General features: G+C 37.2%; 1 protein-coding gene across 1 annotated transcript; it reads right to left on the minus strand.

The window, feature by feature from the left end:
• Positions 1–339: 339 nt before the first annotated feature.
• Positions 340–27,362, minus strand: LOC114663403 (sorcin-like). Its single transcript, XM_028817118.2, has 8 exons — positions 27,199–27,362; positions 17,186–17,260; positions 13,302–13,371; positions 12,438–12,481; positions 11,135–11,282; positions 5,272–5,385; positions 5,033–5,091; positions 340–524 (listed from the first exon to the last, which is right to left on the minus strand). Exons 1-8 carry the CDS (start codon positions 27,250–27,252, stop codon positions 498–500), a joined length of 591 nt encoding a protein of 196 aa, XP_028672951.1. The 5' UTR covers positions 27,253–27,362; the 3' UTR covers positions 340–497.
• Between the last annotated feature and the right edge of the window lie 253 nt (positions 27,363–27,615).

A 27,615-nucleotide genomic window follows, 5' to 3' on the forward strand; every position in this document is an offset into this window, starting at 1 on the left:
AATACAAGAGAGGGGCAAAAAGCTGTAATGACGCATGATCTGCCTAAACATTACATATAACTGAAATGTCACTTTAGCTTAGACTAAATTACTTGCATATTTTGAAAAGAAGGTATAAATAAGCAGGTACATTTTTCCTGCCTTATAAAAAATAACAGTGGTCTACTCTAAATGGATAATAGACAAAATGTTAAAATACACGCGTATCTCATTTACTTAATTTTCTGTTGAATTTATGCAGAATTTCATTTAATTGGAGCCAGATTTATTGAACAAAATGGAAAGGCAGAAACCTTTTATATACTGTTCATTTCAGAAAAAAAAACATTAAAGCTAGAATTAGCAAATCAAGAGCCAATCATTTATTTAGATTAATGGATACAAAAAAGCTCATGTAAAAATTGACAAATGCAAATCATTTTAACAAAACATGATACTTTTGCAAACTGATGAAGGAATTTGTGGATTTAAAATATAAAATGTTCTTGAAGTCTTCATTAAGAACTCATGGTACACTGGATAAACTGAAATGACAAAATTTTCAGATTAGATTAAATAAACTGTTGACATGAAATAATAGTAGCTTTAGACTGAAATACACTTCACTGCTAGGCTGAATATTAGAATTTTCAGGTTAATTATTTAAGTGACCACATTGCATTTCCAGAAATTGTGTTGTGGAACAACTCATTTAGCAAAATTCGTCTGTGCACACTGATTAGGAACATTTAAAATGGGCCATGTAAGAAAACTTGATGCAGTACTTGGTATTGTTTAGATCCACGGTATTCAGTTTCAATAATGCCAACACTGCAGTTTTGCATTCCAACAAGGTTCACAATCATTTTTGGTTTTAATTGATCTCTGGTTAGTTATCAGACCTACCGGTGCTTATAAGAAATTTCACAAGTACTTATTCTTTGTCAAAGCTTTATGATCATGAGAAAAGTAAGTACACCCCACTGAAATGTTTAACAGATGTGAACCAAAATTTGATCTTTATTTAAACACTATAAAGGTCCTATAAAAAAAATCATGAAATATTTACATTTTGCAGTCCATTGTATAATTTAAACAAATGCAAATTTTGCATGTGAAAAATGTATGTAGACCCCTACATTTCACACTACCTCAAATAGATAGATAGATAGATACCTAATATTTTAATCCATTGCATCAGATCAGGTGCAGATATCACATTACAGATCTTGGATGAGCCTTGCTTATTTAAACTTCAGACATTTGCATGGGGCATTACCATGCCTAGATTGAAAAGATCTCTTGGAGGCATTCAAAAAGAAGGTTGTAGAAGCCTTTAAACATTCCACTGTCAGGTAGATCAGCTACAAGTGGAGAATATTTTGCACAACAGCAAACTTTTTTTCAGCTGTTATGCATCACAGAGCAGAGAAGAATTCTGCATGGAGGATTAGGAAAGGTTTCTCCCAGTTATGTTGGAAACTCCTAGACAGATGCAGGCAATGCCTATTTGAGGTTGTTTCTGGTCAGGGGGGCAATACCAGCTAGTAGAGCAAAGGGTGGACTGACTTTTTCCATAAACAGAAGTGGTGCATCTGTTCATTTTTTCTCTGAATACATTATTGCAAAGTCCAATTTAATTTTTTCTACCCTTCCCTTACATCACCTTTATCTAAAGATATTGTTTAAGTAAAGATCAAATAAATATTAATACATGCACCTATTAAGAGAACACTTTTGAGTTGTACATTTTCGCATGACTATAAATGTTTAAGCTTCTTTTGCAGTTTTCTTATGACTGAATACTTATGTGTAGTGGTATTCCCTTAACTGGCTGATTATTAGCAATGAACAATGCAGACACAGGTTTAAACACCATGAATACTAAAGGGAAGCTGGAACTTCACTCCCACTTCTACCTGTATGCTCATTAACACGTTTCTTACAAACAGACCAGGAAATATAGCACTGAATTAGCGGACGCCACTCAGCTTAGCATTTGGATATAATTATGAAGAGAATGCTGTAAATATTGAATTAGAAAAAATAGGTAAAGTTTTGGTATAAATACAAATTCAATGAAAAAGGACAGCTTACTAAACAATGAGATCAATTAAAGGAATGATGCATCAAGTATGAAATTGGTTGGAATAAAAACATGCACACACAGGGTCCCTAGGGACTGAACGTGGGACCCACTAGTCTAAATGAACAGAAAATTGAACTCTGTGTGAGCAAGATCACACCAAGAAATGGATCAGCAAGTAAATATAATACTCTGGCTCTGCTTTAACCACATTGTATTTGTATCTTTTTGTTAACTTTACTTTCACATCAGTGTTACTTCTATAAACTCAAACACGCTACTCTGAGTATGCAATTCAAAAATATCTATTTCAAACGCTGTTAGAATGAACCATACTTCTGTAGTTTGCTGCTTTGTTTTTAGATTTTTTTGTCAGATGTTTCTATGGTATACTGAAGTATAATTACAAGCATTTCATAAGTTTCAAAGGCTTTTATTGACAATTACATTAAGTTTATGCACAGAGTCAATATTTGCCGTGTTGGCCATGCAAATCTCTACAAAGTTTACATGTTGAGACTGCAGTATTTGTTTATAGTTGTTTGAATTCCCAAACAAACCAGTGGTAGAGCTCTGACCAGGGTCTTTCACGACTTGTTCTTTTTTGTCCAAGCCTCACAGCAATGCACTACAGTCACCATCATACTGAAACATGAACCTCTCTCCTGGGTTCACCTTTGCAGACTGAAGCAGGTTTTTCACAAGGATGCAGTTAAAATGCCCGAGTGAAAACATTATGCTGGATTTTAAATTTCTCAAAAAAGGCAAGATGATCACCACTCAATTACTGTTGTTTACATTTAACCGAGGTGGGTGTCATTTTGTTTCCACTACAGTAGCCTCCTGCTTAAGTACGCACCCATTTAAGTACACATTTTTCCCTAAAATTCTGGGTTCAAGATTTTAGTTAAACATGTCATGAATCGTCATTTGGCGAAGGTTTTGAAGTTTCTTGCGTTTGGCTTTGAGGGAGACAGCCCGGATCTTGCTCTGAAATGATTGAAACGATTTCTTAAGATCATCGAATGTATCATCAGCTTCAATTTGAACTTCAGAGCAGAGCAGCTGATCCTCGATGTCAAGAACCTGCTTGTAAAGGGATTCGAACCCCTGAAATACAACTCCACTTTCTAAACCGGCATTCAAGTCTTGAGGATCAACGTCGTCATCATCGTCTTCGTTTCAACAATTTTCATCGACTCCAAAAGCTCTTCAACACCTTCCAATACCGCAGCAGCATATTCTTGGTTGTTCTCGTCATCAATGTGAATGAAGTCCTCCAGTTCTGATGGAGCGATAGATAAAATTCAATGTTTCCAAAGCCTTCGCAACTTCGGTGCCCACATCTTCAACATTGCTATCAGCCTCCAGTTCTGATTCTAAAGTCGTCAGTTCGGCCTTGACGAAAGCATTTTTGATCGAGCTTGGCAAAACAGAATCCCAGGCTTCTTTCACATAACTTGCAGCATTGAGCAGGTGCGCTGGGTTCCCGTAAAATACCCCTGCAGCACTTCATCGCAATCTTCGCCCCTGATCTTTCTTTCGACTTCGCCTCCTCGTCAAGTTCGTAAAAGTCAAGAACATCCTTGAGATACAAATATTTATCGCTTTTTCAGAGCTGCGATTATTCCCATGTCACAAGGCTGTTTCCAGCTTGTACAATTCGGGGGAAAGAAAACTATCCGAATATTGTCGTGTTCGAAGGCTTTAAAATGTCCCGGAGCGTTGTCCATTAGCAATAGAACGTGATGTCCTGTTCGCTATCACTTCTGGAAAAAACACCTCATTGAACCACTTCCAACAGATTTCTACATCCATCCAAGCTTTCGCTTGATTGAAATAAGGAACTGGCCAATGTTGGTCCTTAATACAAGCTGGTTCTTTGGGTTTTCTGATCAAAGCGCAAGGAATTTTGTGAGTGCCGGTTGCGTTGGCGCAAACGATCAGAGAAACTCGATCTTTTGCTTTCTTTTTGGCTCTGGTGGTTGAGATATCCTCGTCTGGCATAAGACTGCTATATCTCGGAAGCAATCGAAAAAACAAGCCGGTCTCGTCCATGTTGTAGACATTTTTGGGGTCATATTGTGCGATAATCGTGTAAAGGTTTTCTAAAGAGCTAGCAGTTCTGGATCATTCTTGTTGACTTCTGCTCCCTCGCCGTGAAGGAGCATCTTCTGCAGTCCACGCCGAACTCTGAATCGACTTAACCATTGCCAAGATGCCTTAAAATCTGATTCCGGAATTGACAGGCTGGAAGCAATGCTTTTCGCTTTGGCAATGGCGAGGGATGGCAATACAGGAAGGCTGGCACGATGCATGCTGTCAATCCAGACATAAAGCATGTCTTCAAACTCCGTAAATCTTCCAACTGAAGCTCGAGAAGTCTTCTCCTTAGCCTCTTCAGTCAACAGGGCAGATCGTTCTTGGATCGCTTCACGATTCTCTCAAATCTTTCGGATAGCGCCTTCACTAACCTTGTACTCCCGCGCTATGGCCCTCTTACTGGGAGCAGACGTTTTGCTTAGCTTCGAGATGATTTTGCAGCGTTGAGACTCATTGAGACGCTTGCTGTTTGGTTTCTTTGACATTGTAGTGAAATGCAAGCTATTTGGGAGTGGCGGCTAAGTACGCGCAAACTTCACAGGTTCAAGTTGTGTTTGGGAGTGGCCAACCTAAAGTATGCACCTAGCGGCCAAGTACGCACAAACTTCGCAGGTTCAAGTTGCGTACTTAAAAGGGAGACTACTGTACTTGATAGTCAACGTGGCTATTCTCCAAATATTGTTTGACTTAATATTTACCTTTTTAAAATTTCCTGATAACAACATCCAAAACAAACTCCACAATTGTTTTAAGAATGTGTTATGGCAAAATGATCTCCTTAAATTACGAGATTACTAGTATAAGCTATACAATGCATCCTAAAAACTTAAATTATACACTAACTTCATTTATTTATATACTTACGTCATCATATGAAAAACTGGCTGTTCCTTGTTGAGCTTGGTCTCGTTTTCTAAATGAATCTAAAGAAAGTTTGCACGTTTAAGTCAATAGTGTAAGTAACTAAAATTATTAAGTTGAACAGTTTACTTTTACATTATATCAATTACGTTTTACATTGTATTGAAAATGTATGATTACTGTTTCAGTTTTGTCTCACATTAATTTCTTATCTGTGCAAATTAATAAAACACCTTACATACCTGTCAAGGTCCGAAGTCTTATACAACAAGCCATATAATCATCAAAACCAATCTTTCCATTAAGGCCATATCTTTTCACTATGATATTCATTGCTTGAGGACTTAGTCGGAAGCCTAAAAAAACATAACAAAAAAAAACACTCATTTAAAGAGAGCAGTATGTTTTATTAAAAATTAATGCACTGTTTTATGTTCATATTTTCTCCATCTCAGCAGGAAGATACTGATCAAATTGTTTTACTTTCGGGGGAAAAAAAAAAAAAAACCTGGTGAAACACCCCATTCCATTACCAACTCCAAGCTAGTATATTTAATAATTACTCTTCCATATTTACCAGAAAAAAAGAACCTCCATAGAGGCTAGAAGGAGCACTTACTACACATCTTCTCAGTTGCATATTATGTAGGTTTTGCAGTGAACAAAATCAGTCCAAAAGAATAATCCAAACTATTAGAAAAACCTTGATTTTCTGTAAAACCTATTTTCTACTTGAATATTCCCATAAATCATTTGCTTGTATGATTCATTAACTATATTATAAAAAATAGTTTCTATTATGTACTGTAAATAGGCAAGAGGCTATGTGCAGAATAGAGCAACCACTAAAAAGACAGCATAAGAGAATTATTCCCTAGTAGTATTGAGCAATGACAGATCATAGGTTTCTGTAATAGCAGAGGTGACTTTTTCTGTGACTTACAATGTCATCGGAACTGTAGATAAGTAGTACATTTGCCTAGTAAACCAGCACAGGTATGTACAGAAGAACAGCTAGCATACTACAAAAAGGAATGATACTATAGCACCCATCAATACTGGTATGTGCACAAAACACTCGTCCAGCAGCATGTTGATGCAGTACAACAACTTTGCTTATTACTAATTTATATGAACTCTTATGACATTTCAAAAACATTTCATACAGTTAGATCCATAAATATTTGGACAGAGAAAACTTTTTTCTAATTTTGGTTCTGTACATTACCACAATGAATTTTAAATGAAACAACTCAGATGCAGTTCAGTGGGGTGAACAAAACGATTGCATACAAATGTGAGGCAACTAAAGCTTTAACACAATCCCTTCATTTCAGGGGCTCAAAAGTAATTGGACAAATTAAATAACTGGAAATAAAATGTGCATTTCTAATACTTGGTTGAAAACCCTTTGCTGGCAATGACAGCCTGAAGTCTTGAACTCATGGACATCAGCAGATGCTGGGCTTCCTCCTTTTTAATGCTCTGCCAGGCCTTTACTGCAGTGGCTTTCAGTTGCTGTTTGTTTGTAGGCCTTTCTGTCTGAAGTTTAGTCTTCAACAAATGAAATGCATGCTCATTTGGGTTAGCCATCACACTGCCTCCACCGTGTTTTACAGATGATGTGGTATGCTTTGGATAAATGAGCGGTTACACACCTTCTCCATACTTTTTTTTTCTTGCCATCATTCTGGCAGTGGTTGATCTTGGTTTCACCTGTCCAAAGAATGTTTTTCCAGAACTGTGCTGGCTTTTTTTTTTTAGATGATCTAGCCTTTCTATTCTTGAGGCTTATGAGTGGCTTGCACTTTGCAGTGCACCTTCTGTATTTACTTTCATGCAGTCTTCTCTTTATGGTAGACTTGTATATCGATACGCCTACCCCCTGGAGAGTGTTGTTCACTTGGTTGGCTATTGTGAAGGGGTTTCTCTTCACCATGGAAATGATTCTGCAATCATCCATCACTGTTGTCTTCCGTGGACGTCCAGGTCTTTTTGTGTTGCTGAGTTCACCAGTGCTTTCTTTCTTTCTCAGGATGTACCGAACTGTAGATTTTGCCACTTGTAATATTGTAGCAATTTCTCGGATGGGTTTTTTCTGTTTTCGCAGCTTAAGGATGGCTTCTTTCGCCTGCATGGAGAGCTCCTTTGACCACATGTTGTCTGTTCACAGCAAAATCTTCCACATGCAAGCACCACACCTCAAATCAACTCCAGGCCTTTTATCTGCTTAATTGATAATGACATAACAACGGACTTGCCCACACCTGCCCATGAAATAGCCTTTGAGTCAATTGTCCAATTACTTTTGAGCCCCTGAAATGAAGGGATTGTGTTAAAAAAAATGCTTTAGTTGCATCACATTTTTATGCAATTATTTTGTTCACCCCACTGAATTAAAGCTGAAAGTCTGCACTTCAACTGCATCCGCGTTGTTTCATTTAAAATTCATTGTGGTAATGTACAGAACCAAAGTTAGAAAAAAGTTGTCTCTGTCCAAATATTTATGGACCTAACTAAGTGTGTACACTGAAGTACAGTGTTTGGCATGGGAGCTTCTCATGCCAAGATGAGATTTAAAAATATTGTGCCAAACTTGTGGAGGGTTGTGTTAAAGATAAAAGGTTGTGTAAGTGGCTTCATGTGAAAGGAAAATGACTTGCTAATCACTTGAAGCTAAACAAAAGACGAAAGTGATGGAAGATCATCTATGCCATTAAAACTACTATCAAAAACCTGTATCAAAGGAAAGACTCTTTCAGTGCATCAACTCTTTTTATGGATTATACATGATACTATTAATGTTTTAATCTTGTCATTAGCTGGCACTTCCATAAATATTTTGACAATCACTTTTGTTCATAAGGCAGCTTTAAAATCAGTTTTTCTGTACAGTGCTTCCAGACTACGTAAATCACATGTTCCCAGCAGAAGCAAGCCGATGCTTGTGTCCTTTATGGCAAGTGTCAAGTCAATAGGTGGTCAGCTGCAGTAACATCTGACAGTGATGACAAACTGCAATGTCTGCTTTGTTCAGCCTTTTGTGTATGGCACCCCACAGCTCACCGGTTTGGTGTTCAACACAGTCCATCCAACCACTAGCACGTCCACGTTCTCTCTCCAGATACTTAACTCTGTGCTGGAATCAGCTCTTTAAGTAAACTAGTTTACCATTGAAATAAAACAATTTTTCACAGTAACAACTGAAATAGTTATTTTGTTGACAACTTTATACTGATACCTACAGTGCATCCGGAAAGTAGTCACAGTGCATCACTTTTTCCACATTTTGTTATGTTACAGCCTTATTCCAAAATGGATTAAATTCATTTTTTTCCTCAGAATTCTACACACAACACCCCATAAAGACGACGTGAAAAAAAGTTTGAGGTTTTTGCAAATTTATTAAAAATAAAAAAATTGAGAAAGCACATGTACATAAGTATTCACAGCCTTTGCCATGAAGCTCAAAATTGAGCTCAGTTGCATCCTGTTTCCCCTGATCATCCTTGAGATGTTTCTGCAGCTTAATTGGAGTCCACCTGTGGTAAACTCAGTTGACTGAACATGATTTGGAAAGGCACACACCTGTCTATATAAGGTCCCACAGTTGACAGTTCATGTCAGAGCACAAACCAAGCATGAAGTCAAAAGAATTGTCTGTAGACCTCCGAGACAGGATTGTCTCAAGGCACATATCTGGGGAAGGTTACAGAAAAATTTCTGCTGCTTTGAAGGTCCTAATGAGCATAGTGGCCTCCATCATCCGTAAGTGGAAGGAGTTTGAAACCACCAAGACTCTTCCTAGAGCTGGCCGGCCATCTAAACTGAGCAATCGGGGGAGAAGGGCCTTAGTTTGGGAGGTGACCAAGAACCCGATGGTCACTCTGTCAGAGCTCCAGAGGTCCTCTGTGGAGAGAGGAGAACCTTCCAGAAGGACAACTATCTCTGCAGCAATCCACCAATCAGGCCTGTATGGTAGAGTGGTTAGACGGAAGCCACTCCTTAGTAAAATTCACATGGCAGCCCGCCTGGAGTTTGCCAAAAGACACCTGAAGGAGTCTCTGACCATGAGAAAAAAATTCTCTGGTCTGATGAGACAAAGATTGAACTCTTTGGTGTGAATGCCAGGCATCACGTTTGGAGGAAACCAGGCACTGCTCATCACCAGGCCAATACCATCCCTACAGTGAAGCATGGTGGTGGCAACATCATGCTGTGGGGATGTTTTTCAGCAGCAGGGACTGAGAGACTAGTCAGGATAAAGGGAAAGATGACTGCAGCAATATATAGAGACATCCTGGATGAAAACCTGCTCCAGAGCGCTCGACCTCAGACCGGGACGACGGTTCATCTTTCAACAGGACAACGACCCTAAGCACACAGCCAAGATATCAAAGGAGTGGCTTCAGGACAACTCTGTGAATGTCCTTGAGTGGCCCAGCCAGAGCCCAGTCTTGAATCCGATTGAACATCTGTGGAGAGATCTTAAAATAGCTGTGCACCGACTCTTCCCATCCAACCTGATGGAGCTTGAGAGGTGCTGCAAAGAGGAATGGGCGAAACTGGCCAAGGATAGGTGTGCCAAGCTTGTGGCATCATATTCAAAAAGACTTGAGGCTGTAATTGCTGCCAAAGGAGCATCAAAGTATTGAGCAAAGGCTGTGAATACTTACGTACATGCGATTTCAGTTTTTATTTTTAATAAATTTGCAAAAACCTCAAGTAAACTTTTTTCACGTTGTCGTTATGGGGTGTTGTGTGTAGAATTCTGAGGAAAAAAATGAATTTAATCCATTTTGGAATAAGGCTGTAACATAAAATGTGGAAAAAGTGATGCGCTGTGAATACTTTCCGGATGCACTGTACACTATTATACTATTACTTCCCGCTTCCCTTTTTTCTTTTCTTCGCTCTGACCTGTGCCCTCATTGGCTACCATTCAAACCGATAAAGCTAAATACCAGCATTTACTTTTAAGTTTAAAACATTCTAAATATACTTTAATTACATAATTTAACAACGTGCACAATAAAATACTGTTCTAATCCAATTTTAATGATCTCATGAAACCTTTCAGTAAGATGTACAGCTCATTATTATCCTGTGGTTAATATTTTTCAATTTTGGAAATTTTATCTTTGTAATTTTAAACTGTCAAGCACAATATTATGCAGTATAATACGCTTGCGCAAGTGGCGTAAAGATAATGCCACTGCCTAGCAATAAATGAGATGCTGGGCTTGTGTCTAGGGTCCTCTCTATGTGAATTTTGCAAAGCATTTTGAGTAATGAGTAAAGCTCGATATAAATACAAAGAATTATTATATTTGACCATTTATGAATATCAAATTTTAAATGTTTTTTCATCAATTAAAAACGTGTAGCGCTAGGACTCTCAGCCTCTAGATACCTTCACAGTACCTCAACAAACTTGATCCAAATGGTATAGGTACCACCACCTTTTTGTTTACAAAAGAGGCACAACTAATCACATATGTGGAGATTTAAAACAAACCTCTGTTCCCTCAGTGTATTCATGTGTGTTAGTTACTGTTATTACTTGTTATGGGGTTTGTGCACCAATAGCTTTGATAGTATTCATACTTTGTGATGGGACTGCATCATGTGACCAGAATATTTATTTTATTTCAAAAGGGAACAAATGTTATTGCCAATTCTGTGTACTATTTTCTTTTTATGCACTTTGAGATGTACCTAGGTCAGTTAGGCCCAAAATACTTTTTTTCTACTTTTGAAATAAAATAAATATTACTTGTACCTCAGATTTTATTGTGTATAAATCTTTATGTACTTTTTGATGTGCTGGTGTCAGATGTGGCCAAATTTAAAAGGGAATTAATGAATAAACATTACTTATTTTTCAATATGTTTATTTATGGTAGTTTAAAATTTTTCGTTACCTGCTGCATACCGGCCGCTGAAAATGTCTGGCCCTGCTAAATTTCTTGGTTTGAAAATCTGGCCCAACTGAATTTGAAATTGAATAGCCCTGGTATAAAACATAAAATATTATGCCCACAAGCTCCCCTAAATGACTACACCTACAAACAGAGGACAGACACAGTATTTAAGCACACTTACCCATTGAAGTGATGGCCTGCTGCATTTCCGGGGCATCTACAGTGCCACTCCTGTCTTTGTCCATGCTCATAAAGTTACCTCGCCAAGCATTTATTACATTACACAGCTCCTTGAACTCATTGAAACCCATTGTACCAGACATATCTCGCTGAAATGCCAGAATTAAAGAAAAAATTGCTATTTTATACAATAAAATCATGCAAAGAAATGTGCAATGCTGGAAATACAAGTTAATACTCAAACCCAAATGATTATTAAGGGGTTGGAATACTATGAAATACTATACCTTTTAGAATGCAAGACATGCTGTCACGCAATGTTTTTTTGTTAAATATTTGACTCAAGTATAGAAAAATGTAAACATTTCTTGATTTTTCCTTTTGAAATATTTATTACCTCTGATTATACACTTTATTAATTCACATTTCCAACAAAATAGTAATCATAAAAAAAACATAACTTGCCAGGCATTTTCTATTTTCGCCTTATTTAGCCTAGTATTTGACAAAAATGAATGCCTTATTTATAAAAAAAAAAAAAAAAAAAAAGAAACTCTGATTTAGAAAGTATCAAAGCAGCACTGCATTACTGTGGAAGGCTAGAAATGTTTTGTACCCTGACCCCTCCCCAAGCCGGTTTGAGAATGTTTTATTTTATGTTTCATCTCATATCTGTACATTACTCTCATCAGTGAAAATGGACAACCACCTGTCTAAGAAAAAAAAACTTTTTTCCTTTTAAAATGTTGGATGATCCACAGAGCCTGTTGGTGCTCCAAAATCTATCTGAACTCCTGATGAACAGTGCACTTAATTAAAAGCCAGTTCATACTTTTTGGTGAAAAAGTTCTGATTCTCCCTGCATAGAAGTTGATATGATCAGTAAAAATTAGATGTACATGTATACTTAAGATTGTGTGTCTCATTCTGTCTGGGCTGCATTTTTGCAAAATTAAAAAAAAAAAAAAAAATAAAAGCAACTATTTCACACTATGATTTTTTTTTTCCCCCGAAGCCCCCAAATACAATACAATTTTTGTATAGCCCAAAATCACACAAGAAGTGCCGCAATGGGCTTTAAATAAAATGAAATTACCTTACTATTGTAAGATGGTAAAACATTAATTTTTTTAAAGGGAAGCACTAATCATATCAAAGATGTCCCACATATTTTTGGAGTAGGGAGAACTGGAACAAATGTCACCTAAAAATGGCTTTTAGTAAAAACTTTCTACAAAAGATTGATTTTATTAAAATACTGCTGTTGAGAATACTAAGGGAATAAGCAGAAACGAAAAGGATACATCCAACATGGCTATCATTAGCCTGCACGTTTCCAGGTTGAAAGCTATGTTTGAAAGAAGAAAAAAAAAAAAAAAACTTAAGTTAGCAAATTAATAAATGCATACATGAAATAGAGTTAAAGCTCCTCTGAAACAACTGTTCAGCAGATGAGACCAATATGTTGATGTATAAACTATGTGATTGCAAATTAACATGCAGCAAACTGCAATGAAATAACACATCACTTTATACCACAGCAAAGCAGAGTGCAGTGGGTATACCAAGTTACCATGTCCAGGAAAGAGTGCAAACAGTCTTAATACAGACATGAGAACTTGAGATCTTAGGGATTTTATTTTCTTTCTGATGTGTTAATTTTCAAGTATTTTTGGTTCATGAGCCTATGTTTTTTCTTTGACTTAATAACTATACATTTTTTTCCCCCCCAAACTGTCACTGGTGAGTGCTTTGTATTGTACTGCAACTACACTGTCAAAGGCACTAAAATCATTTGAATACGATGAACATCACCTACAGTACTACTGTGTTACTCTAATACCCTATGAAAATTTTATTTGGATGCATTTTAAAATTTGGCATTAGACATTTATTTATTTATAAAACAAGAATTGAGTATTACACAATGATGCTTTTAGGAAACTCCAGATAATAGGAGCTTTGATTCATCTGGACATGCCTATGAGGAATTAGCAGTTTCATCAAAAGGATCTGTACTATTGTAAGTCAAACAAAAATCTTCAGTGAGAACAAGGCATAAATTAGGCAGACTGCATTTTAAATGTACAGTAAACACTATTATAATAAAAATTAATAAAGTAAACCTCATGAACAACATATGATGCACTAATTTTTAGGTTACTTACGTTTGTTGGTACCAGTAAAATTTGCTTGAGTAAGGCATTTCTGTAGCTCCTCAGCATCTATTTGGCCATCCTATATGAAACAGCGATGTGAATAAAAATCACTTATACATTTAGATGAAGATGAAAACCATTTAAGAAAAAAAAAAAAAAAATGAATGTTAGCCCACTAAGACGCAGCCCCTCTTCACATCAAAACACACTTTACAAAGAAACTATTACAATATACGTAGCATCGAAATGCAATTTGATAAGGAAGCTATGAATCACATTAACACAACTGAATCAAACTAAGTATAACACAGGAATCTCGGATAGATCCGGGTAAAATGCCTTGTGGAACCCTTTCTTGCCAAGTTCTCCTCAATTTGCACATTCCCAATGATGTGCACAATATGTAAAAGGCAACAGTACAAAGGGGGCATACTGTATTTATAACATGTGGAAGTAGCAGTGATGATATAATAAAATAAGCAAGTAGAGTGAAAGCATATTATTGCAAGTACGAGATACTGCAGTGCGTAGAATAGGGACACTAAAAAGAAATGTCAGAACTTTCTTGGATGCAGAACAAAATATGAGGATTATAATAAGCTGATAAACATTATCATATATAATATTGGATTGCAGTGCGCACTTGGTGCTTTAACTATTACAAGCACAGATGGTGTTTGCTTGTAGCTAGATTACACTTTTGCTTACAGGCACCGTCGTAGGCTGGTGGTATACACAGCGGAATGTTGTTCGCCCTTTTAGTTTGTATAAAAGAAAATTATGCACATTTTTAAAGTGTTGTGTCTAAAGCTAAACTGTCTGTATTCTTATAGTTTTATTTGTTCCTAACATGGTAATGAGAGAGGATGTGGCACTCGAGTATTTATTAAGTGTCCAGTAGCCTGCGAGTGCTTTTCATGCTGTTCTAGCACTTTCAAATTACTATACAAAATTAATTTATATTTTCATATTCTAGTGACTTAATGTGACCATTATGTGCACACACAATTTTTTTTATTCACCCTAATGTCATATAGTCTTCCGCAAGTTACAAAAACCTTGACTTGGGTGGGAAGGTGATTTGACAGAAATGACATTAGCGACAGGGTAGAATCGAACCTACAGTTTTAAAGTGAAACATAACATTCATTCATGTTAACTTCTCATTTCAGAAAATCCTAACTATGGTGAAGCCTTACACATGTGAAATACTGGAAATGTGCGTTTGTCTATTGGGGAATTGAACTTTAAATCTTTCTTAGAAAAGCCCAACAACTTTATCCACCGCGTCAATATTTCCAAATCACTGAAGAGTATTGTGCCAAATTTGTATATAAAATGATGAAAAATGATCAAAAATGTTATTAAAAAAAAAAATTTCTGTACATTGATCTTGAACCTTTGATTGAGCGTCCAACACACTAACCACTTGACTAACACCACTAATTCATATATATGTGTGTGTTGGCGTGCAACCAGAAAGAACTGATAGGAATGCGGTCATACATAATTGATGAAATCGCATAGTATTAGGCTGGAAGATACATAAGCAGCAATGAAGCTGTATGGCGAATTCTTTCATTTTCCATACATGAACGAAGTCCAGCTGTTGTTCACTTAGCAGTACATCTAGAAAATGGACAACGCGTTTATTTCACAGCTGCAAATGTGCAACAAATAGCCCTGAATCCACCGGCTACAACGTTAACTGCTTTCTTCACGTTATGTCAAAAAACACGTTTGCAAAAACACTGCTGTATTCGGAAGTGCCTACGTATTACACATGGAATGCGAGTAGAAAATCATTTGAACGACGCAAACGAGGAGCGCGAGTCGACGGACAACCTGCCATATTCAAAGAAACTATGACAGGCAGACTATACACCGTGCATCCCAATCAAGATGAATGCTTCTTTGTTCACATGCTGTTGGTAAATGTGCCCGGTCCAACGTCTTTCCAGCAATTGAGAATTGTCAACGGCATTACACATGCCACTTTCCGCAGTACATGTCAAGCTCTGAATTTATTGGAGAACGACCGACACTGGGATGTATACATTAATGATGCGTGCAACACGTCACATCCAAATCAAATTCGTGCATTGTTTGCAATCATATTGACCACCTGCTCTCCTTCATCTCCAACACAGTTATGGAAGAAATATAAATCGCACATGGCTGAAGATATTTTCCGTCGAATACGCAAGTAAAATTCAAATATAAACATGGATTTCACAGCAGAAATCTACAGCTAAGCATTGATAATGATTGAAGATTTGTGCTTAGAAATCGCGAACAAAGTTCTCAATCAATTAGGAATGCCATCACCGAATCGATCTGCTGCTGCTGCTTCGTTCGATGTAGAATTGCGTCGTGAACAAAATTACAACACGGGTGATCTTTTGTCGTATGTGCAATCAAATATTCCTAAGCTAACGCTTCAGCAAAAAGGCATTTACGATCAAATAATGCAAACTGTCAATAACTGGGTTGGAGAAATCTGGAAATTGGGAATGGAAAGGTGCCGGTTGATCTGACCTCAGGACGAATTTCATTGCCTCATAACTTCTGCAATTTAGTGACGTCAAAAGAAGAATTGGTTGAAAAAAGTATTTCCCAATATTCAAACCAATTATAAGAATCACGATTAGCTGAGTGAACGAGCTATTCTTGTGGCCAAAAACAAAGATGTCTACGAACTACGAAAAAAACTAACTTTTGAAAAATCCTTCATTTATACAAAAACTAACCATAAACAACCAAGAAAACTAACCTTGAATGAGTAGAGTTCTGGCATGAAGGAAGTGAGGAGGAAGAACTAGCCACTTGTAGAAGGATAGTTTTGCAGCAAATCACCATGAATCTTCCTGGCTTTCTCGCATAACACCGCCTCGCTTACGCTATCCCCTGCAAGTTGCTTCTTGTTCAACCACACTAGCAACAGTTTTTCTACCTCTTCCAGCACTTGAGACCTCTGCTTGGTTAACACTAACTCCTTCTGCAACATCAGCTGCTTTAATGGCCTCTTTCTGCTTTAGAATAGTCGAAATCGTAGATTTTGACTTCTTGTACTCGGTGGCAAGATCAGTAACACGAATGCCACGCTCATACTTTTCAATAATTTCTTTCTTTAATTCGATTTCAATTTTCTTCTAACCTTTCTTCTCACCAACACTACCACTCTTCACTTGCTTAGAGGCCATGGTTAATTGCAAAATTAATGCAAAAGCACACAAAATAGAGCACAAAGTTCACAGCGAATGCATGCACGTCTGACCGAGAACAATGTACAGGAGAGGATGAACATGTGTGGAAATCATCGGCGTGTACGAACTGGAACGGAAACTGGCTTGTTCGTCATTCGAGTGTGTGGTCATGAACAGATACAAAAGTTTGGCGAACATTTTGGTCGTAACACAATTTGTACGTGTTCCGAGACGATCATGACCCGAGGTTCCACTGTATGCGTTTGTGTGTGTATATATATGTGTGTGTGTGTTCGCTAAAAGTATAGTAAATTTAAATTTGATGCAATTAATGTACAGATCCCGGGTCAAAACTGATGAAATATTGCATTGTCACCAGAGATCAGCATGCATGCAAAGTTTGAAAGAAATCAATTCAGTAAAACTGGGTAAAAAACTGATTGCAAAATTTGACCCAGACAAACAGAGAGGGCAAGTTGAAAAAAATCATCTAATAATAAAATGCTAAAAAAAGCAAGAAAAAAGGTATTTTTTCCAGGGGAGTTTTGTTTTTATTACTTGAGCCCCATTTAATAGGAATCTGTTACCCACCACATGTTCAGATCCCCCAAGCCACACTGTGTATAAAAACACATATTTCTATTATTTTTTCAAAGACAAACTGCAAATATTTTGCAATGTACTTACCTGGCCAGCCACAGAAGAGAAAAAGGCAAAGAGGGGATCCTGTTGAGGACCTGGGGCTCCAGGTGCACCACCATACTAGGGAAACAATACATTTAATTCAGTGTTACTGGTTTAGATAACAATAAATCACAGAACAAAACATACCACAAGTCAAACTATTATACTGTCGGTAATGGGGATGTGCAAGGTACTTAAATAAACGGTTATCTGTCCAGGTAAGAAACAGCACTAATGTGTAAGATCTGTGATGCTAAACTTTCCATCAACTATTCAACCAGTACAATGCTCAGTCATACAAGTATGAGATTAAAGCATCCTGTAAAAGTGCTTCAGTCAACAGATGAGCACAAGCAACTGGCTGGAAGTGCACTTAATAGCGCACTTTGAAAATGGGATTTAGTCAAAGCAGGAAAAAAATATCAAAACTGATCACAAAAATGACAGCAGAGCACATGCTGCCCCATCAGCTCTGTTGAAAGGAAGGGCTTTAAAAAGCTACTAAATTATGTTAAGCCAGAATGTAATGTACCCTCCCAAAGAGCCAGAACGAATAGTGTAGAACAGCAGTTTGAATAACTAGTAACAGCCGCAAAAAACAAGCTCCAAGTAGCAAAGTACATGGCAATTATAACAGACATTTGGACTACATTAACAACAGAGTCCTTCATGACAATCGCTCGTCATTACTTACAAGATGATGAGAATTTAAAATGTGTCATCCTGCAAATACACAAACTAGAAGAGTGACACACTGGGCAAAACACAGCTAATCTCACAACAGCCAATGCTTGGGGTTTCTGAAACAATGTCACTACATTTGTACGTGAGAATGCCAGTAATAGGATTTCAGCACACACGTTGTTGGATGGGGAGTTTTCATATTTCACTCATTTGCTTCAACTTGTTATTAATGATGGATTCAAGGCTGCTAACATGAATTATCTGTTGAGAGCCTGCAGCAGATTACCTCACCACTTTCATCACAGCAGTGTTGCTACTAATACACTGGAAAACTATGACAGCAGAATGAGCCGGAGCACAAACTTGGGAGTTCCAGCTGGTCAGACATCACTATGTATGATATGTTTGAGCACATACTTCAGCAACAATAGGCAATTTGTGCCATGCTGCCTGAAAGAAATTTGATCAAATTAACAAATGGCAACAATTGAAGATGACTGGCAGACTCTCAAAAGACATGCTTCCTGTGCTACGCACACTTACAGTAAATGTGCTACCCTTGTTTTGTGCAGCGAGTCCAATGTCTACATGTTCATGGTCTACCCTATGGCCAAGCACACTCCTAAATAGGCATCTCACAGGAGGATGTAGAATCTGCCAGTGTGCGAGTTTAAAAACGCCCAATTTTGAGGCTTGCCAGTGCAGTTGGTCTCAGACACAAACATCTGGGCATCCTCAGATCGGTGGTTTAGAAAAAAAAAAAAAAAAATAAACCCCAACCACACATGAAATGCAAAAAGTTGAACAGAAATTCAACACACTGTCTGCAACCAGAAAGAAAAAGAATGATGACTGAAGATGCAGTTGTGGCTCTGTTTGGCCATGACTATGGTACTAAAACTGCAATGGTAATGTGTGAGCTGGAACTTCTCTCAGCACAGCCCTGCTTGCCACCAAATGAAGACCCAGTTTTGGGGAATGTTAAAACAATACAAATAGATTTCCGAAATTCAGCCACTTGGCCCAGCACTATGTATGCATCACCTCAACGTTATTGCCCTCTGAAAGAGCATGTTCCACCACTGGCATAACTGTTAAGTTCAGAAGTAGACTTACCCAGGATGTGCTGATTTTCTTATACAATAAATATGTGATCTGATGCATTATTGTCTGGCTGCAACTACTGTAGTTAGGCTACTAACTGTTGTTTACAGAGGTAGGGAAGTTTATTTTTTGTAAAGTACAACTGAGTAGTGTTTAGATTTTATTTTTACAACTAGTTGTAAAAAGAATTTACACCTTTTATTCATTTAATTACTTGATCCACAAATCAATGTAGCACAAAGTTTTTGTTTATTCTTAAAGTTGCCTTAGCCCATGCTGACATTAAGTTTTTTAATGTACTTTGGTTAAATAAATGTTTAAGTTCTGATGTATGTTTGTTCAAATTCTCAAATAAATGTTGTGTTAACCTTTAAAGTATTCCTTTCTGTGTCTCAGATAACGTGCTTCAACTATTGGCAAAACTCTTGTGGTTAACCAAATACCCGCACATTCACTTTTATGTTTGAATATCAAAATTTATCATATTGCAAACCCCTAGTGGGTAAGAGCAGAAGGATGTGATTTCACCCTGAACATTACATGTGCTGATACACCCTGCCTTACTGAAGTATGCATTTTGAACAGTCCAGCTGCTTATCTGGCTTTCTTGTCATACATCACAATGGAACATGAATCATGAATTGGAGGATTAGCACTATGCGCCCCATATACGGTGTACTGAAACACACACTACAGTAATCCTTCCCCTATCGGGGTGGTTGCGTTTAAGGCCCCCCCCCCCCCCGAAAGGTGAAAATCCGCGAAGTATAAACCATATGTTTATATGGTTATTTTTATATTGTCATGCTTGGGTCACAGATTTGCACAGAAACACAGGAGGTTGTAGAGAGACAGGAACGTTATTCAAACACTGCAAACAAACATTTGTCTCTTTTTCAAACGTTTAAACTGTGCTCCATGACAAGACAGAGATGACAGTTCCGTCTCACAATTAAAAGAATGCAAACATATCTTCCTCTTCAAAGGAGTGCGCGTCAGGAGCAGAGAATGTCAGAGAGAGAGAGAGAGAGAGAGAAAAAAGCAAACAAAAATCAATAGGGCTGTTTGGCTTTTAAGTATGCGAAGCACCGCCGGGCAAAGCAGCTGCAAGGATGTACAATGTAAAGGTAGTCTTTCAGCATTTTTTAGAGGAGCGTCCGTATCCTCTAGGCCAGTGTGCGAACAGCCCCTCTGCTCACACCCCCTCCGTCAGGAGCAGAGAATGTCAGAGAGAGAGAGAGAAAAACAAACAATCAAAAATCGCATACTTAAAAGCTCGAACGGCAGGTATTGAAGCAGCTTGCGGGAAGCATGTCGCTTGACAAAGCAGCTGCACAGAAGGGAGCAACGTGAAGGTAATCTTTCAGCATTTTTAGACGAGCGTCCGTATCGTCTAGGGTTGCGAACAGCCCCCCTTGCTCACACCCCCTCCGTCAGGAGCAGAGAATGTCAGAGCAAGAGAGAGAGAAAAGCAAACAATCAAAAATCAATACGTGCTGTTTGATCTTTTAAGTATGCTAAGAACAGTGCGGGAAGCATACTGCTTGACAAATCAGCCACATGTAAGCCCAGCAAGGAAGAGAGCAATGTGAAGGTAATCTTTCAGCGTTTTTTGAGGAGCGGCTGTATCCTCTAGGGGAGCGAACAGCCCTCATGCTCACAATATATTTGAGGAGTTTTATTTAATACGTAATACGCACTCTGGTTGGGTAGCTTCTCAGCCATCTGCCAATAGCGTCCCTTGTATGAAATCAACTGGGCAAACCAACTGAGGAAGCATGTACCAGAAATTAAGACCCACTGTCCGCAGAAATCCGCGAACCAGCAAAAAATCCGCGATATATATTTAAATATGCTTACATATAAAATCCGCGATAGAGTGAAGCCGCGAAAGTCGAAGCACGATATAGCGAAGGATTACTGTATATACTAACATATACCACAGATTGAACAGAGTAAAATCAGTCAATTCATATTGAAACATGTATCTTAAAGTTGTGCACTTTTCTGGCAATGGGAAGACTGAAATGAAAGGATTTTAAGGATTACAGCAAGTGAGCTGTTCGAAATTAATGAAAGAATGTGCTGAATTTTGAGGGTGACACCAAAGAGCATCATGAGCATTTATAAAGCCTGTCAGGAAACCGCAAAATCAGAAACCCTGTCAGCACAAATGTTACATTGACTCCGCCAAGAACGACTAAGTGCTCCAATGAAACAGGGAAATGCAATCGCCAAAGATCCCATTGAAGTGGCTTCTCTTCAGCTGTATATGTTATACTGCAGTACATATTAGGAGTGAGAGCTGATTTGAAAGTAAGTTAAATATATCTGTCTATTGTACCATATTTTTTGTCTTAAAATTTCTGCTATGGTCACTAAATGGTATACTGTATATAGGTTCAAAGTAGGGATGCTCTAATAAGATTTTTTTTTAGGACTGATACTGATCACTGATTTCATGTTGAATAAATCACTGATCCAGATTTTATTTTAAGTCCTTTTAAAAAAAAAATAAAAAAAAACACTTTGTACACTAAGCTCCTACATAACCAGACTCGTAGAAGCCTTATATTCTATATTAATGTGTTCATTTCGTTGTTTTTATAATTAAAACTATAGACCACAGGTGTTACCTGTTCATTTTTATTGACAAAAATGAAATTTTGTAGGCTTATTTTTCAGTGAATAAAAATACTAAAATAAAATCACCTTAACATATACTTTAATAAAATATGTAAAGAAATTATTCTGTCTCTCTCTATTATTTATATACACATATATTTATTTTATTATGGCATAAAGAAAATAAAATGCTTAGCATATATCTGCAATTTGCTTATCTGAAACAAAAAAGTAAATTTTACCATTTGTCCAACAAAATATATTCTCACACATTGAATCACTGCTATTAAAACACACATGTACTACTTTTTTTTGTATATAAATACAGTGTACCTGGTACTGTAGCTATTCCTATATATATTGTATATACCTTCTTGGTGTAATTAAAAGTATGGATTACTATTTTAACTCTGTAGTACTTGTTTCTTACCTATGACAAATAGTCATTTAAGAAAGCCAAAAATCATATCAAATGTTCATAAGCTGTTTATCAAGAAGAGACAATGCCAATATGCTTAACAAGCTTATAAGTAGACATTTCTGCTTTTAAGCCAACAAGCCTATTGTTTGACTGAGCAGTAACTTCAAATTCTTTTTCATCTTTTCTTTTCCTAACTGAAAATATGAGCTGCTTTGTTTAACACAAGCTTGCTCACCATCCATACTCAGAAAAGCAGTGTCCAATTTAAGAGACAAAATAAAAAGATATGAATTAAAGTAGCTTTTCCTAATGTCTCAGGTTATTACTACACTTTTACTGTAAAAGGCTAATATTTTGGTCTTGCCTTGTCTATTTTGGTAAAGTCTACCTCAGTTTGCAGCAAAAAAAAAAAAAAAAACCTGTGGTAGCTCAACTACCATAATATCTTGCATACAGGAGCACTGCAACTAATTTACCATACAAAACTTAGAAAAACAGATTCTGAAAAATCATTTTTTGTTGTCAGCCAATTTAACAATCACTGATTAAGTCTTTTGTACTGAAAAATGCCCGATTTAGATTGGAGGTCGAGTATCACTACACAAAACACTGCTAATGAAGAAATTTGATTTTTATAGCAACATGCAGTATATCCAAAATAGATATATTATCTTCAAAAAAAGGCTACAACAAACCTGTTGCTTGGAAAGAGTTTCTCATTCTTTTTCAAAACATTTTCTTTGGTTAACTACTTTTAGGAAATATATTATGTGAATGCAAAATGAATATATATTTCAAAATGTCTTTAGCTATGCACCATAAAATGAACATGTAACTATTTACTTAGCAACAGAACTCCTTATTTTATTCATTGTGACTCTGTGTACATTTCTTAAAACACTCCCAATAGGCCTGGCTCTTTTAAACAGGATTTCCTTTACAAAGGAGACATTAAAAACAAAAATTTGAAGTATTAACTGAACAAACAAATGGGTTATAAAAAAAGTTTGAATTGTTTGAGATTCAAGAGCAAAACTGAGTAACGTCTTTTCTTTTTTTAAAAAAAACAAATATATAGGACATTACTTTAAAGTATTTATTACAAGTCAGAACTGTTTTTATGTAACATGTAAACCTCTAAGGCTCCACACTTCACAAAAGAGAAACTTACATTAATTGCCTTTGAAGTTAAGCATTATTTTTCAGATCTGCATCTGATTTAGCTAAGTTTTAAAGTAAAATATTAAGTTTACATGAGTAATGCAAAGCAAATACCTTCTATGAAAAGAAAAAAGGGAAATGTCATGTGTGAATATTCAATAAATTTTAAATTCTTACTTAGTAATGTTGACTTGGCAAAATTAAATAAATGGTCATCTCAATAAAACATTACAATTAGCATTTGATACAACACACCCATCACAATGTCTTATGGTGTTCTCATGTTGTGTTGCTACAACAAAGAATAAAGCTACAAACTTGTCTTTAAGACAATAACTGTGGGATAATTGTCAAACCCTCCTTAAATGAATGACCCCTAACCACCAAAGTGCATGCGACACACCCGTGTTACAGAACTCTGCCTATTTAACTTCCAAAAATAGTGTATTGGCCCATACTGACTGTTTGGCCTATTTTCCTATTTTTTTTTTTAAATCCACCAGATGTTTTAAGTAATGATGAGTTGTAAAGTATTACACGAAAGGTTATATATGTTTGAATATTACAACTGACAATGCTTCAAAACCTTAAATAAATCACGTTTTAACATGTTTTTAACAAGCTAAGAGCACAAAGGAAAAAGTTAATCTGTCATTCCTGACATATTTTCATAGCACGATTCCTGTGTGACAAACCATCCAGTTTCACACACAGATAGCATAATATGCCTAAACCTTGAATATGGATATTCTGTGCAGCAGATTCAAAGTATATGACAGAGTAATTTTACATTAATTTTTCTTGGAACGGTTTAAAAAGATCTGCATTATACAAGTCACACACACAAAAAAAAGTTAAATATTTAAAAGTGGTAGTCACTTTTTATGATCAAGTATTATCTCGTTAGTTTCTTCATATTTGTGAATCATATTCCCAGTACACCTCATGTCTACTATAACATGCAGCAGTTACTGGTGCTGCCTCAAAGCGCCAGAATCTTGGTCCAGTTACTCTGTTTTAGAGTTTGTGTGTTCTCTCTGAACATTAAAAGGCTGCTTTGGTAGAAACACTAAAAAAAAAAAAAAATCTGTAATGTTAACCCCTTTGTTAAACTCAATACCCCGCACCAACATAGCACTATAATAGAAACAATACAAGAAACTACAAGATAAAAATTCATTATGACACAAGAAAGGGTATACAAAATAGATTTGTTTTCTCTGTGTTTTAAAAATGATGTCTTCACGGTGGTGGCCATCATTAGTGATACGGTTTGAGAATTCCTGAACGCATGACTCACTCGGCCATTTCAAGGAGAATGGCGGCGATTTCATGGCGAATAGTGTCCTTGAGGACTTCAAGGTTTTGAGGTCAGTGTGTGTATACCTTCGACTTGAGATAGCCCCACAAGAAGAAATCGCACAGAACTAGATCAGGCGAACGTTAAGGCCACCAGACATCGCCTCACAAGGAGATCAGCTTCCCAGGAAACATCTCCCGCAAAACTTGCATGGATCTCTGCATCGTATGAGCTGTTGCTCCATTCTGTTGAAACCAAGCATCCACCACATCGATTTCTTCCAGTTAGGGCCGCAAACAGTTCTAGCATTTCAATGTGACGTTCTGAAGTGACAGTAACCGTTGCCCCCCCCCCCTCAAAAAAGTAAGGGCCTACAATGCCAAATTCTGCAACACACCAAACTATAACACACTCACTGTGCAGGGGTCTCTGATGAAGTTCATGAGGGTTGGTTTCAGCCCAATATTTGTGCTTATTTACACAACCAAGTGGAAATGTGCCTCGTCGCTGCACATAACGATGGCACCTCGATGAACAGTTTGCAGACTGTTCGCTCACAACTCTCTACGGTTCTTCCAGTCTCTCTCAGAGAGTTCCTGCACTACTATCAATTTATATAGATGGAAATTAAGGCCCTCATGCAAAAATCCACCTCATAGATGTGTTGGAAATGCCAAAGGCAGAAGTATGTTTGTACGTTGAACATCTAGGAGACTGCAAAATTGATGCCCTTACAGCTTGGATGTTTTCAGACATTTGTACAGTCCGAGAACAGCCTGGAGATTTTCTGTTCAATGTTGTACCTGTCTGTCTGAATTTAGACACCCAATGAAGAATTGTTTTCCAATTTGGGACGCCACCATTAGGAGGAATGCTAAAGTGCTTTCAGAAGGCTCATTGTGTAGTGATGATGGAGTCATTGTTTTTGAAGAACATTTCGACAGCGAAAGCACAGTGTGCACCAGACTAGGGCATGTTGCCAACTGAAAACTACAACGGTTTGCTTATCAAATTATCCCCACCCCACTCGGCTGCTTCTACCTCACACAATGACCTTGAGAAAAGTGGTACTTCATTTTGGCTCACCCTGTACATTTTTTTAACACTAGAATCCCTGAAGCCTACAAAAAACACTTGTAATCCTGCTTAAATTAATTTGCACCTCTTCATTAGCATCTTTTGTTTTATAAATGTGTCAAATGGCACAAGCAGCCTGCTATATCACCCCCTGCCCCTCGACGGAGCTCAACTCGGGCAAAAACTTCTCCCAGCTCAAGGCTCCTTATCTGCGAGGGAGGTGCCTGGAATCGTATTGGGTAAATAATACAGTATATCATTATATGGAACACATGCATTTCATGTGTGTTTCATGTCTACAAAGATCTGTGTAAATGTAGGATGAAATACAAGGCAGGCATATGAAATGTTTTTCATTATTTAGTAATAACTGACAAAATGTAGGCATGAAGTGTATAATGTGTGAAGACTGAAGTCCAAATATCAAATAAACACTATCACAAAAAGTACACGTATAACAAAACAAGTGTGCTTTTTTTCAAGAATATAACCAAGAAAAAAGAAATCGGGTTAGGGTACAATGCTGACATGACCGCTTGGTACTTGTAAAGGCTAATTACAAAATGTAGTTTAATGATACCAACACATTAAAGACAGAAAAAAACAGCGCCATGCAAAAAAATGTGGAAACGCAGCATTGACTGGTTAGTTCAGTTTTAAATGAGTCACTCTTAATGAAACAAGCCACATTTTTGGCGTATGAATCAATTTACTTTGGGAAACGCTAATGTTAAATCTTACTAGATGGTATTAAGTACGTAATTTGGTATACATTTTGCGGTGTTAATTTTTAGAAGGTAACGTGCCTTTTAAACTCATCTACAAATAAACTGTAGGTTTACCCGTTCTTCGCTATCAAGGAGTTCCGCATAAATAACTTGCCTGAAGGTTTACATTGCAACATAACTAGATCTTCGTGCACAGTATTATCCCTGCTGATACCGAGTCGAAAATTTACAGTTTAAAGCAGAAAAATGTATGCTAGTTTTTCTTTATGATTAAGTTGCCTACAACTCTCATTGGTGAGGGTTAATCTTGATTTCTTGGTGTAATCAATAAGGAAATGCAGCCCAAGGCCTGTGTAGGTCAGATAGAGGGGTTTTACCGGGGGTACCGGTATCTCTCCCTTAGATTTATTATTATTTTTTATTATCATCATCATCATCATTATCTACTAAAGTTTACTGAAGGTTAAGTAAAGAAGCATCCGCGGGGTCGGAAGTACGTAGAACCGAACAAGAAAGCATGGTTATGCGTTAAGTTGTAAATAAAACGTACTTCAAAGCACTTACAAATACATGACGCAACCAGTCAAATTTTTCTAATGTAGCAGATTATTAAAACACGATAATAAAACTAATAGCACCACATTAATTACTAAAGCATGAAATGCGTCTCTGCAGCAAGGCTCTTGAGAGTCTGCAATGAGAAATAGCAGTACGGTGAGTCATCTGCGGTATTTAAAATACAGTAAAAAGAAAAAAATTCGAACTTACTACATTTACGCAACTTTTTCTCTGTCCTACTTGTAAGTTGCTCTACCCAAAGAGGGAAAGAAACTCGAAAGCGAAATCACAGATCCTACTCTGTTAAACCCAGTATTCTTTCACTCGTTAATTAATAAATTTCAAACGTCTTACATACCCCTCCGCCGTAACCTCCAGAACCTGGCTGCCCCTGACCGTAACCGTAAGACATAGTAATTGTCACCGGAGATTTAGACAACCTGGAAAAGCAAAGCAGCACTTCGCACTTCAGTACTTAGCAATCAGGTGTGGCAACGGCCTCGCGCACGGTATATAGAACTGTAGGGGGAGGTAGCATTCTTAGTATTTATTACGGAAACTTGCTCATCCCTATAAACTAAAAGTAAAATATAGCATTTATCATACAGATAACAGTAACACAGTAGCTTGCTATAGATAGCTAGCTGTAAAAAACAATGATGTTGCTTTATTTGTTTTACTTTTATAAATGGTACATTCCAGGGAGCGACTGGACACACCCAGCTCTTCGCTTCGCTCACTCTTGTTTCAGCACAAGCAAGTGGGCGTGTCCTTG

This window comes from Erpetoichthys calabaricus, chromosome 13 (assembly GCF_900747795.2).
Source record: "Erpetoichthys calabaricus chromosome 13, fErpCal1.3, whole genome shotgun sequence".
NCBI classification, from domain to species: Eukaryota; Metazoa; Chordata; class Cladistia; order Polypteriformes; family Polypteridae; genus Erpetoichthys; species Erpetoichthys calabaricus.

Coding starts and splice junctions, on each gene's coding strand:
- LOC114663403 (XM_028817118.2), bottom strand. CDS start 27,252: ATGTCTTACGGTTACGGTCAGGGGCAGCCAGGTTCTGGAGGTTACGGC. Junction 11,283..12,437: donor TAATGATAGCCATGTTGGAT/GTATCCTTTTCG, acceptor CTGGCATTTCAG/CGAGATATGTCTGGTACAAT. Junction 5,092..5,271: donor AAGACTTCGGACCTTGACAG/GTATGTAAGGTG, acceptor AACTTTCTTTAG/ATTCATTTAGAAAACGAGAC.